The sequence below is a fragment of the Salvelinus namaycush genome, chromosome 3 (genome assembly GCF_016432855.1).
Source record: "Salvelinus namaycush isolate Seneca chromosome 3, SaNama_1.0, whole genome shotgun sequence".
Lineage (NCBI taxonomy): Eukaryota > Metazoa > Chordata > Actinopteri > Salmoniformes > Salmonidae > Salvelinus > Salvelinus namaycush.
Genome location: NC_052309.1, coordinates 89,474,230 through 89,487,922, shown reverse-complemented (window position 1 = coordinate 89,487,922; position 13,693 = coordinate 89,474,230). Strand labels below are relative to the sequence as shown.

At 44.1% G+C, this 13,693-nt stretch overlaps 2 protein-coding genes across 11 annotated transcripts in view; both read left to right on the top strand.

Annotated features, from left to right (window-relative positions):
* LOC120044112 (methyltransferase-like protein 22) overlaps positions 1 to 11,879 on the top strand; it is a 49,126-nt gene extending 37,247 nt beyond the window's left edge. Inside the window, exons 8-9 of the mRNA XM_038988702.1 lie at positions 11,761 to 11,775; positions 11,857 to 11,879. Of these exons, the coding sequence (XP_038844630.1) occupies positions 11,761 to 11,775; positions 11,857 to 11,879 (38 nt within the window). The remainder of the gene's footprint in view (positions 1 to 11,760; positions 11,776 to 11,856) is intronic.
* The window catches only part of mettl22 (methyltransferase like 22), a 45,722-nt gene that overhangs the window by 3,100 nt on the left and 28,929 nt on the right, over positions 1 to 13,693 (top strand). For 9 of the 10 annotated variants that reach the window (XR_005476001.1, XR_005475999.1, XR_005476000.1 and 6 more), the window contains exons 2-4: positions 11,761 to 12,000; positions 12,296 to 12,650; positions 13,530 to 13,657. Coding sequence is in view for 7 of the 10 variants with exons in the window: in XM_038986868.1 (XP_038842796.1) it covers positions 11,895 to 12,000; positions 12,296 to 12,650; positions 13,530 to 13,657 (589 nt within the window). In the remaining 3 variants the exon portion in view is untranslated. The remainder of the gene's footprint in view (positions 1 to 11,760; positions 12,001 to 12,295; positions 12,651 to 13,529; positions 13,658 to 13,693) is intronic. The other variant, XM_038986885.1, reaches the window with a different exon arrangement.

Genomic DNA, 13,693 nt, shown 5'->3' with positions numbered 1-13,693 from the left:
GTATTTCACCTGTCTAACAGATAACAGGGCTGTATTTCACCTGTCTAACAGATAGCAGGGCTGTATTTCACCTGTCTAACAGATAGCAGGGCTGTATTTCACCTGTCTAACAGATAACAGGGCTGTGTTTCACCTGTCTAACAGATAACAGGGCTGTGTTTCACCTGTCTAACAGATAACAGAGACAGGCTGTATTTCACCTGTCTAACAGATAGCAGGGCTGTATTTCACCTGTCTAACAGATAGCAGGGCTGTGTTTCACCTGTCTAACAGATAACAGGGCTGTATTTCACCTGTCTAACAGATAGCAGGGCTGTATTTCACCTGTCTAACAGATAACAGAGACAGGCTGTATTTCACCTGTCTAACAGATAGCAGGGCTGTATTTCACCTGTCTAACAGATAGCAGGGCTGTATTTAACCTGTCTAACAGATAACAGAGACAGGCTGTATTTCACCTGTCTAACAGATAACAGGGCTGTATTTCACCTGTCTAACAGATAACAGGGCTGTATTTCACCTGTCTAACAGATAACAGGGCTGTATTTCACCTGTCTAACAGATAACAGGGCTGTATTTCACCTGTCTAACAGATAACAGATAGCAGGGCTGTATTTCACCTGTCTAACAGATAGCAGGGCTGTATTTCACCTGTCTAACAGATAACAGGGCTGTATTTCACCTGTCTAACAGATAGCAGGGCTGTATTTCACCTGTCTAACAGATAACAGAGACAGGCTGTATTTCACCTGTCTAACAGATAGCAGGGCTGTATTTCACCTGTCTAACAGATAGCAGGGCTGTATTTCACCTGTCTAACAGATAACAGAGACAGGCTGTATTTCACCTGTCTAACAGATAGCAGGGCTGTATTTCACCTGTCTAACAGATAACAGAGACATGCTGTATTTCACCTGTCTAACAGATAACAGAGACAGGCTGTATTTCACCTGTCTAACAGATAGCAGGGCTGTATTTCACCTGTCTAACAGATAGCAGGGCTGTGTTTCACCTGTCTAACAGATAACAGAGACAGGCTGTATTTCACCTGTCTAACAGATAACAGGGCTGTATTTCACCTGTCTAACAGATAGCAGGGCTGTGTTTCACCTGTCTAACAGATAGCAGGGCTGTGTTTCACCTGTCTAACAGATAGCAGGGCTGTATTTCACCTGTCTAACAGATAACAGGGCTGTGTTTCACCTGTCTAACAGATAGCAGGGCTGTATTTCACCTGTCTAACAGATAACAGAGACAGGCTGTATTTCACCTGTCTAACAGATAACAGGGCTGTGTTTCACCTGTCTAACAGATAGCAGGGCTGTATTTCACCTGTCTAACAGATAGCAGGGCTGTATTTCACCTGTCTAACAGATAGCAGGGCTGTATTTCACCTGTCTAACAGATAACAGAGACAGGCTGTATTTCACCTGTCTAACAGATAACAGGGCTGTGTTTCACCTGTCTAACAGATAGCAGGGCTGTATTTCACCTGTCTAACAGATAGCAGGGCTGTATTTCACCTGTCTAACAGATAGCAGGGCTGTATTTCACCTGTCTAACAGATAGCAGGGCTGTATTTCACCTGTCTAACAGATAGCAGGGCTGTATTTCACCTGTCTAACAGATAACAGAGACAGGCTGTATTTCACCTGTCTAACAGATAACAGGGCTGTATTTCACCTGTCTAACAGATAACAGATAGCAGGGCTGTATTTCACCTGTCTAACAGATAGCAGGGCTGTGTTTCACCTGTCTAACAGATAGCAGGGCTGTATTTCACCTGTCTAACAGATAGCAGGGCTGTATTTCACCTGTCTAACAGATAGCAGGGCTGTATTTCACCTGTCTAACAGATAGCAGGGCTGTGTTTCACCTGTCTAACAGATAGCAGGGCTGTATTTCACCTGTCTAACAGATAGCAGGGCTGTATTTCACCTGTCTAACAGATAGCAGGGCTGTATTTCACCTGTCTAACAGATAACAGAGACAGGCTGTATTTCACCTGTCTAACAGATAGCAGGGCTGTGTTTCACCTGTCTAACAGATAACAGAGACAGGCTGTATTTCACCTGTCTAACAGATAACAGGGCTGTATTTCACCTGTCTAACAGATAACAGATAGCAGGGCTGTATTTCACCTGTCTAACAGAGACAGGCTGTATTTCACCTGTCTAACAGATAACAGGGCTGTATTTCACCTGTCTAACAGATAGCAGGGCTGTATTTCACCTGTCTAACAGATAACAGGGCTGTATTTCACCTGTCTAACAGATAACAGGGCTGTATTTCACCTGTCTAACAGATAGCAGGGCTGTGTTTCACCTGTCTAACAGATAACAGGGCTGTATTTCACCTGTCTAACAGATAGCAGAGACAGGCTGTGTTTCACCTGTCTAACAGATAACAGGGCTGTATTTCACCTGTCTAACAGATAGCAGGGCTGTATTTCACCTGTCTAACAGATAACAGGGCTGTATTTCACCTGTCTAACAGATAGCAGGGCTGTATTTCACCTGTCTAACAGATAACAGAGACAGGCTGTATTTCACCTGTCTAACAGATAACAGGGCTGTATTTCACCTGTCTAACAGATAGCAGGGCTGTATTTCACCTGTCTAACAGATAGCAGGGCTGTATTTCACCTGTCTAACAGATAACAGGGCTGTGTTTCACCTGTCTAACAGATAACAGGGCTGTGTTTCACCTGTCTAACAGATAACAGAGACAGGCTGTATTTCACCTGTCTAACAGATAGCAGGGCTGTATTTCACCTGTCTAACAGATAGCAGGGCTGTGTTTCACCTGTCTAACAGATAACAGGGCTGTATTTCACCTGTCTAACAGATAGCAGGGCTGTATTTCACCTGTCTAACAGATAACAGAGACAGGCTGTATTTCACCTGTCTAACAGATAGCAGGGCTGTGTTTCACCTGTCTAACAGATAACAGGGCTGTATTTCACCTGTCTAACAGATAACAGATAGCAGGGCTGTGTTTCACCTGTCTAACAGATAGCAGGGCTGTGTTTCACCTGTCTAACAGATAACAGGGCTGTGTTTCACCTGTCTAACAGATAACAGGGCTGTATTTCACCTGTCTAACAGATAGCAGGGCTGTATTTCACCTGTCTAACAGAGACAGGCTGTATTTCACCTGTCTAACAGATAGCAGGGCTGTATTTCACCTGTCTAACAGATAACAGGGCTGTATTTCACCTGTCTAACAGATAACAGGGCTGTATTTCACCTGTCTAACAGATAGCAGGGCTGTATTTCACCTGTCTAACAGATAACAGATAGCAGGGCTGTATTTCACCTGTCTAACAGATAGCAGGGCTGTATTTCACCTGTCTAACAGATAGCAGGGCTGTGTTTCACCTGTCTAACAGATAACAGAGACAGGCTGTATTTCACCTGTCTAACAGATAACAGGGCTGTATTTCACCTGTCTAACAGATAACAGAGACAGGCTGTATTTCACCTGTCTAACAGATAGCAGGGCTGTGTTTCACCTGTCTAACAGATAACAGGGCTGTATTTCACCTGTCTAACAGATAACAGGGCTGTATTTCACCTGTCTAACAGATAACAGGGCTGTATTTCACCTGTCTAACAGATAACAGGGCTGTATTTCACCTGTCTAACAGATAACAGAGACAGGCTGTATTTCACCTGTCTAACAGATAACAGGGCTGTATTTCACCTGTCTAACAGATAACAGATAGCAGGGCTGTATTTCACCTGTCTAACAGATAGCAGGGCTGTATTTCACCTGTCTAACAGATAACAGGGCTGTATTTCACCTGTCTAACAGATAACAGAGACAGGCTGTATTTCACCTGTCTAACAGATAACAGGGCTGTATTTCACCTGTCTAACAGATAACAGATAGCAGGGCTGTATTTCACCTGTCTAACAGATAGCAGGGCTGTATTTCACCTGTCTAACAGATAACAGGGCTGTATTTCACCTGTCTAACAGATAACAGGGCTGTATTTCACCTGTCTAACAGATAGCAGGGCTGTATTTCACCTGTCTAACAGATAGCAGGGCTGTATTTCACCTGTCTAACAGATAACAGAGACAGGCTGTATTTCACCTGTCTAACAGATAGCAGGGCTGTGTTTCACCTGTCTAACAGATAACAGAGACATGCTGTATTTCACCTGTCTAACAGATAACAGAGACAGGCTGTATTTCACCTGTCTAACAGATAGCAGGGCTGTATTTCACCTGTCTAACAGATAGCAGGGCTGTATTTCACCTGTCTAACAGATAGCAGGGCTGTATTTCACCTGTCTAACAGATAGCAGGGCTGTATTTCACCTGTCTAACAGATAGCAGGGCTGTGTTTCACCTGTCTAACAGATAACAGAGACAGGCTGTATTTCACCTGTCTAACAGATAACAGGGCTGTATTTCACCTGTCTAACAGATAACAGAGACAGGCTGTATTTCACCTGTCTAACAGATAGCAGGGCTGTATTTCACCTGTCTAACAGATAACAGGGCTGTATTTCACCTGTCTAACAGATAACAGATAGCAGGGCTGTATTTCACCTGTCTAACAGATAGCAGGGCTGTATTTCACCTGTCTAACAGATAACAGGGCTGTATTTCACCTGTCTAACAGATAACAGATAACAGGGCTGTATTTCACCTGTCTAACAGATAACAGGGCTGTATTTCACCTGTCTAACAGATAGCAGGGCTGTATTTCACCTGTCTAACAGATAGCAGGGCTGTATTTCACCTGTCTAACAGATAACAGGGCTGTATTTCACCTGTCTAACAGATAACAGATAGCAGGGCTGTATTTCACCTGTCTAACAGAGACAGGCTGTATTTCACCTGTCTAACAGATAACAGGGCTGTATTTCACCTGTCTAACAGATAACAGGGCTGTATTTTACCTGTCTAACAGATAACAGGGCTGTATTTCACCTGTCTAACAGATAACAGGGCTGTATTTCACCTGTCTAACAGATAGCAGGGCTGTATTTCACCTGTCTAACAGATAACAGGGCTGTATTTCACCTGTCTAACAGATAGCAGGGCTGTATTTCACCTGTCTAACAGATAACAGGGCTGTATTTCACCTGTCTAACAGATAACAGGGCTGTATTTCACCTGTCTAACAGATAGCAGGGCTGTATTTCACCTGTCTAACAGATAACAGATAACAGGGCTGTATTTCACCTGTCTAACAGATAGCAGGGCTGTATTTCACCTGTCTAACAGATAACAGGGCTGTATTTCACCTGTCTAACAGAGAACAGATAGCAGGGCTGTATTTCACCTGTCTAACAGATAGCAGGGCTGTGTTTCACCTGTCTAACAGATAGCAGGGCTGTATTTCACCTGTCTAACAGATAACAGGGCTGTGTTTCACCTGTCTAACAGATAACAGGGCTGTGTTTCACCTGTCTAACAGATAACAGGGCTGTATTTCACCTGTCTAACAGATAACAGGGCTGTGTTTCACCTGTCTAACAGATAACAGGGCTGTATTTCACCTGTCTAACAGATAACAGGGCTGTGTTTCACCTGTCTAACAGATAACAGATAGCAGGGCTGTATTTCACCTGTCTAACAGATAGCAGGGCTGTATTTCACCTGTCTAACAGATAACAGGGCTGTATTTCACCTGTCTAACAGATAGCAGGGCTGTATTTCACCTGTCTAACAGATAACAGGGCTGTATTTCACCTGTCTAACAGATAGCAGGGCTGTATTTCACCTGTCTAACAGATAGCAGAGACAGGCTGTATTTCACCTGTCTAACAGATAACAGGGCTGTATTTCACCTGTCTAACAGATAGCAGGGCTGTGTTTCACCTGTCTAACAGATAGCAGAGACAGGCTGTATTTCACCTGTCTAACAGATAGCAGGGCTGTATTTCACCTGTCTAACAGATAGCAGGGCTGTATTTCACCTGTCTAACAGATAACAGGGCTGTATTTCACCTGTCTAACAGATAGCAGGGCTGTATTTCACCTGTCTAACAGATAACAGGGCTGTATTTCACCTGTCTAACAGATAGCAGGGCTGTATTTCACCTGTCTAACAGATAGCAGGGCTGTATTTCACCTGTCTAACAGATAACAGGGCTGTATTTCACCTGTCTAACAGATAGCAGGGCTGTATTTCACCTGTCTAACAGATAGCAGGGCTGTATTTCACCTGTCTAACAGATAGCAGGGCTGTATTTCACCTGTCTAACAGATAGCAGGGCTGTATTTCACCTGTCTAACAGATAGCAGGGCTGTATTTCACCTGTCTAACAGATAACAGAGACAGGCTGTATTTCACCTGTCTAACAGATAACAGGGCTGTATTTCACCTGTCTAACAGATAACAGATAGCAGGGCTGTATTTCACCTGTCTAACAGATAGCAGGGCTGTGTTTCACCTGTCTAACAGATAGCAGGGCTGTATTTCACCTGTCTAACAGATAGCAGGGCTGTATTTCACCTGTCTAACAGATAGCAGGGCTGTATTTCACCTGTCTAACAGATAGCAGGGCTGTGTTTCACCTGTCTAACAGATAGCAGGGCTGTATTTCACCTGTCTAACAGATAGCAGGGCTGTATTTCACCTGTCTAACAGATAGCAGGGCTGTATTTCACCTGTCTAACAGATAACAGAGACAGGCTGTATTTCACCTGTCTAACAGATAACAGGGCTGTATTTCACCTGTCTAACAGATAACAGATAGCAGGGCTGTATTTCACCTGTCTAACAGATAGCAGGGCTGTATTTCACCTGTCTAACAGATAACAGGGCTGTATTTCACCTGTCTAACAGATAACAGATAGCAGGGCTGTATTTCACCTGTCTAACAGATAGCAGGGCTGTATTTCACCTGTCTAACAGATAGCAGGGCTGTGTTTCACCTGTCTAACAGATAGCAGGGCTGTATTTCACCTGTCTAACAGATAGCAGGGCTGTGTTTCACCTGTCTAACAGATAACAGAGACAGGCTGTATTTCACCTGTCTAACAGATAACAGGGCTGTATTTCACCTGTCTAACAGATAACAGATAGCAGGGCTGTATTTCACCTGTCTAACAGAGACAGGCTGTATTTCACCTGTCTAACAGATAACAGGGCTGTATTTCACCTGTCTAACAGATAGCAGGGCTGTATTTCACCTGTCTAACAGATAACAGGGCTGTATTTCACCTGTCTAACAGATAACAGGGCTGTATTTCACCTGTCTAACAGATAGCAGGGCTGTGTTTCACCTGTCTAACAGATAACAGGGCTGTATTTCACCTGTCTAACAGATAGCAGAGACAGGCTGTGTTTCACCTGTCTAACAGATAACAGGGCTGTATTTCACCTGTCTAACAGATAGCAGGGCTGTATTTCACCTGTCTAACAGATAACAGGGCTGTATTTCACCTGTCTAACAGATAGCAGGGCTGTATTTCACCTGTCTAACAGATAACAGAGACAGGCTGTATTTCACCTGTCTAACAGATAACAGGGCTGTATTTCACCTGTCTAACAGATAGCAGGGCTGTATTTCACCTGTCTAACAGATAGCAGGGCTGTATTTCACCTGTCTAACAGATAACAGGGCTGTGTTTCACCTGTCTAACAGATAACAGGGCTGTGTTTCACCTGTCTAACAGATAACAGAGACAGGCTGTATTTCACCTGTCTAACAGATAGCAGGGCTGTATTTCACCTGTCTAACAGATAGCAGGGCTGTGTTTCACCTGTCTAACAGATAACAGGGCTGTATTTCACCTGTCTAACAGATAGCAGGGCTGTATTTCACCTGTCTAACAGATAACAGAGACAGGCTGTATTTCACCTGTCTAACAGATAGCAGGGCTGTGTTTCACCTGTCTAACAGATAACAGGGCTGTATTTCACCTGTCTAACAGATAACAGATAGCAGGGCTGTGTTTCACCTGTCTAACAGATAGCAGGGCTGTGTTTCACCTGTCTAACAGATAACAGGGCTGTATTTCACCTGTCTAACAGATAGCAGGGCTGTATTTCACCTGTCTAACAGAGACAGGCTGTATTTCACCTGTCTAACAGATAGCAGGGCTGTATTTCACCTGTCTAACAGATAACAGGGCTGTATTTCACCTGTCTAACAGATAACAGGGCTGTATTTCACCTGTCTAACAGATAGCAGGGCTGTATTTCACCTGTCTAACAGATAACAGATAGCAGGGCTGTATTTCACCTGTCTAACAGATAGCAGGGCTGTATTTCACCTGTCTAACAGATAGCAGGGCTGTGTTTCACCTGTCTAACAGATAACAGAGACAGGCTGTATTTCACCTGTCTAACAGATAACAGGGCTGTATTTCACCTGTCTAACAGATAACAGAGACAGGCTGTATTTCACCTGTCTAACAGATAGCAGGGCTGTGTTTCACCTGTCTAACAGATAACAGGGCTGTATTTCACCTGTCTAACAGATAACAGGGCTGTATTTCACCTGTCTAACAGATAACAGGGCTGTATTTCACCTGTCTAACAGATAACAGGGCTGTATTTCACCTGTCTAACAGATAACAGAGACAGGCTGTATTTCACCTGTCTAACAGATAACAGGGCTGTATTTCACCTGTCTAACAGATAACAGGGCTGTATTTCACCTGTCTAACAGATAACAGATAGCAGGGCTGTATTTCACCTGTCTAACAGATAGCAGGGCTGTATTTCACCTGTCTAACAGATAACAGGGCTGTATTTCACCTGTCTAACAGATAACAGAGACAGGCTGTATTTCACCTGTCTAACAGATAACAGGGCTGTATTTCACCTGTCTAACAGATAACAGATAGCAGGGCTGTATTTCACCTGTCTAACAGATAGCAGGGCTGTATTTCACCTGTCTAACAGATAACAGGGCTGTATTTCACCTGTCTAACAGATAACAGGGCTGTATTTCACCTGTCTAACAGATAGCAGGGCTTTATTTCACCTGTCTAACAGATAGCAGGGCTGTATTTCACCTGTCTAACAGATAACAGAGACAGGCTGTATTTCACCTGTCTAACAGATAGCAGGGCTGTGTTTTACCTGTCTAACAGATAACAGAGACATGCTGTATTTCACCTGTCTAACAGATAACAGAGACAGGCTGTATTTCACCTGTCTAACAGATAGCAGGGCTGTATTTCACCTGTCTAACAGATAGCAGGGCTGTATTTCACCTGTCTAACAGATAGCAGGGCTGTATTTCACCTGTCTAACAGATAGCAGGGCTGTATTTCACCTGTCTAACAGATAGCAGGGCTGTGTTTCACCTGTCTAACAGATAACAGAGACAGGCTGTATTTCACCTGTCTAACAGATAACAGGGCTGTATTTCACCTGTCTAACAGATAACAGAGACAGGCTGTATTTCACCTGTCTAACAGATAGCAGGGCTGTATTTCACCTGTCTAACAGATAACAGGGCTGTATTTCACCTGTCTAACAGATAACAGATAGCAGGGCTGTATTTCACCTGTCTAACAGATAGCAGGGCTGTATTTCACCTGTCTAACAGATAACAGGGCTGTATTTCACCTGTCTAACAGATAACAGATAACAGGGCTGTATTTCACCTGTCTAACAGATAACAGGGCTGTATTTCACCTGTCTAACAGATAGCAGGGCTGTATTTCACCTGTCTAACAGATAGCAGGGCTGTATTTCACCTGTCTAACAGATAACAGGGCTGTATTTCACCTGTCTAACAGATAACAGATAGCAGGGCTGTATTTCACCTGTCTAACAGAGACAGGCTGTATTTCACCTGTCTAACAGATAACAGGGCTGTATTTCACCTGTCTAACAGATAACAGGGCTGTATTTTACCTGTCTAACAGATAACAGGGCTGTATTTCACCTGTCTAACAGATAACAGGGCTGTATTTCACCTGTCTAACAGATAGCAGGGCTGTATTTCACCTGTCTAACAGATAACAGGGCTGTATTTCACCTGTCTAACAGATAGCAGGGCTGTATTTCACCTGTCTAACAGATAACAGGGCTGTATTTCACCTGTCTAACAGATAACAGGGCTGTATTTCACCTGTCTAACAGATAGCAGGGCTGTATTTCACCTGTCTAACAGATAACAGATAACAGGGCTGTATTTCACCTGTCTAACAGATAGCAGGGCTGTATTTCACCTGTCTAACAGATAACAGGGCTGTATTTCACCTGTCTAACAGAGAACAGATAGCAGGGCTGTATTTCACCTGTCTAACAGATAGCAGGGCTGTGTTTCACCTGTCTAACAGATAGCAGGGCTGTATTTCACCTGTCTAACAGATAACAGGGCTGTGTTTCACCTGTCTAACAGATAACAGGGCTGTGTTTCACCTGTCTAACAGATAACAGGGCTGTATTTCACCTGTCTAACAGATAACAGGGCTGTGTTTCACCTGTCTAACAGATAACAGGGCTGTATTTCACCTGTCTAACAGATAACAGGGCTGTGTTTCACCTGTCTAACAGATAACAGATAGCAGGGCTGTATTTCACCTGTCTAACAGATAGCAGGGCTGTATTTCACCTGTCTAACAGATAACAGGGCTGTATTTCACCTGTCTAACAGATAGCAGGGCTGTATTTCACCTGTCTAACAGATAACAGGGCTGTATTTCACCTGTCTAACAGATAGCAGGGCTGTATTTCACCTGTCTAACAGATAACAGGGCTGTATTTCACCTGTCTAACAGATAGCAGGGCTGTATTTCACCTGTCTAACAGATAGCAGAGACAGGCTGTATTTCACCTGTCTAACAGATAACAGGGCTGTATTTCACCTGTCTAACAGATAGCAGGGCTGTGTTTCACCTGTCTAACAGATAGCAGAGACAGGCTGTATTTCACCTGTCTAACAGATAGCAGGGCTGTATTTCACCTGTCTAACAGATAACAGGGCTGTATTTCACCTGTCTAACAGATAGCAGGGCTGTATTTCACCTGTCTAACAGATAACAGGGCTGTATTTCACCTGTCTAACAGATAGCAGGGCTGTATTTCACCTGTCTAACAGATAGCAGGGCTGTATTTCACCTGTCTAACAGATAACAGGGCTGTATTTCACCTGTCTAACAGATAGCAGGGCTGTATTTCACCTGTCTAACAGATAACAGGGCTGTATTTCACCTGTCTAACAGATAGCAGGGCTGTATTTCACCTGTCTAACAGATAGCAGGGCTGTATTTCACCTGTCTAACAGATAGCAGGGCTGTATTTCACCTGTCTAACAGATAGCAGGGCTGTATTTCACCTGTCTAACAGATAGCAGGGCTGTATTTCACCTGTCTAACAGATAACAGGGCTGTATTTCACCTGTCTAACAGATAGCAGGGCTGTATTTCACCTGTCTAACAGATAGCAGGGCTGTATTTCACCTGTCTAACAGATAGCAGGGCTGTATTTCACCTGTCTAACAGATAACAGGGCTGTATTTCACCTGTCTAACAGATAGCAGGGCTGTATTTCACCTGTCTAACAGATAGCAGGGCTGTATTTCACCTGTCTAACAGATAGCAGGGCTGTATTTCACCTGTCTAACAGATAGCAGGGCTGTATTTCACCTGTCTAACAGATAACAGATAGCAGGGCTGTATTTCTGTTAGACAGGTGAAATACAGCCCATTTGGTAGTTTAAGCTCTTAAAAGCGTGTGTGTGACCTGTGTGCTTGTGACAAATGTATATATGCGCCTGTGTGTCAGTTTGTGCTTGCAACACGGTGTGTCTGACGTGTGTGTGTTCCCCAGGTGTGCTGCAGGCAGGTAGATGACATGCAGGGTGAGCCATGGACCAGATCACCTTCCATTATGACACGGTGTGTCTGACGTGTGTGTGTTCCCCAGGTGTGCTGCAGGCAGGTAGATGACATGCAGGGTGAGCCATGGACCAAATCACCTTCCATTATGACACGGTGCTGTCTGACGTTCACCTGTTGCTACCCAACTCTCGCCACCTCATGGCACGCCTTAACAGCGTAGGACAACCAGGTACTGGAGGGTGTCTGTGTAAAATGACACAAAATTAAATTCTGAAAATGTTGTAATTTAGTTTCAATGTAGGGCTCTCCTGAATGTCAATGGAACTGTCCCAACCCTCTATTGCTGTGTTTACACAGGCAGCCCAATTCTTGTATTTTTTCCCCAATAATTGTTCTTTTGACCAATCACATCAGATCTTTTCACGTCAGATCTGTTTCAGAGCTGATCTGATTGGTCAAAATACCAATGAGTGAAAAGAAGATCAGAATTGGGGTGCCTGTCTAAACGCAGCCTGTGTGTCTAGTGTTCATCTCCCGGTTCAGAATCCTGTGGGACGGAGCAAAGCAGCACACCTGTGACCTCGGTTCCCCCTGCGGAGGGGAAGAGTTAGACCGCGACACCCAGGAGGAGAGTGGAAGGGGAGATGCTAGGGGGAGTGAGACTGTGGCTGACGCAGGGGCAGACGGAGGAGTGGACAGAGGGGAGGACGGAGAGGAGGACAGAGGGGAGGACGGAGAGGAGGACAGAGGGGAGGACGGAGGAGTGGACAGAGGGGAGGACGGAGAGGACAGAGTGGAGGACGGAGAGGAGGACAGAGGGGAGGACGGAGAGGTAGAACCACCCCTGGATGAAGATGGAGATTTAGAGGTACCACGCAGGTCAGTTACATCTCACCTCCACATCAGTCACCACAGTTATTACAGTCAAACCTTCCCTTTGTTTTTTATTGCCTTCATTTGTTTGTTGTACTGTAAATGTTTTAAGGCCAGAGGATCAATAGAATGGTAGAATACACCAATGTACACCAATTTAGAAATGTGTTTGTGCATCAGCAGTGTTTCTCTTTTTATATCAGCCACTGACAGTCACTCAATTATCTCTCTCAGCATTATTTTGTACCTTTTTTTTTTATGTTGGTAAGTTAGTCTAGCGGCCAGCTATGTAAACTTGGTCGAATTGCCGACCGAGGGGCCCGCATTGATTTTGTTAGTCACTCAGATATCATATTAAAAACGGCACACGCATCTCTCTACCCTATAGCAGAATGTGTAGAATTGCTGCAAATTAGTTATAAAATAAAAATAGCTAAATCTTCTCTCCGCCACTTTTTTGTGGCCCCACCCCATCAAAGTTTCCCATCCCTGTTCCAGACTAACTATTGTTCATGTTGTCCCTGTTCCAGACTAACTATTGTTCATGTTGTCCCTGTTCCAGACTAACTATTGTACATGTTATCCCTGTTCCAGACTAACTATTGTACATGTTATCCCTGTTCCAGACTAACTATTGTACATGTTATCCCTGTTCCAGACTAACTATTGTACATGTTATCCCTGTTCCAGACTAACTATTGTACATGTTATCCCTGTTCCAGACTAACTATTGTACATGTTATCCCTGTTCCAGACTAACTATTGTACATGTTGTCCCTGTTCCAGACTAACTATTGTACATGTTATACCTGTTCCAGACTAACTATTGTACATGTTATACCTGTCCAGACAGAGACATAACTAACTATTGTACATGTCATCCAGGCCCAGACAAAGACTCCCTGAGAGGGACAGAGACATGGTCTACCCCATCATCCTCAGCCAGGCAAGAAGAGAGGAAGAGGAGGAGGAGGAGGAGGAAGAGAAGTGTCCTAGAGACGTCATCAGGATAGGTGAGAAGAGAACAGGACTGGTTTCTACCACTGACC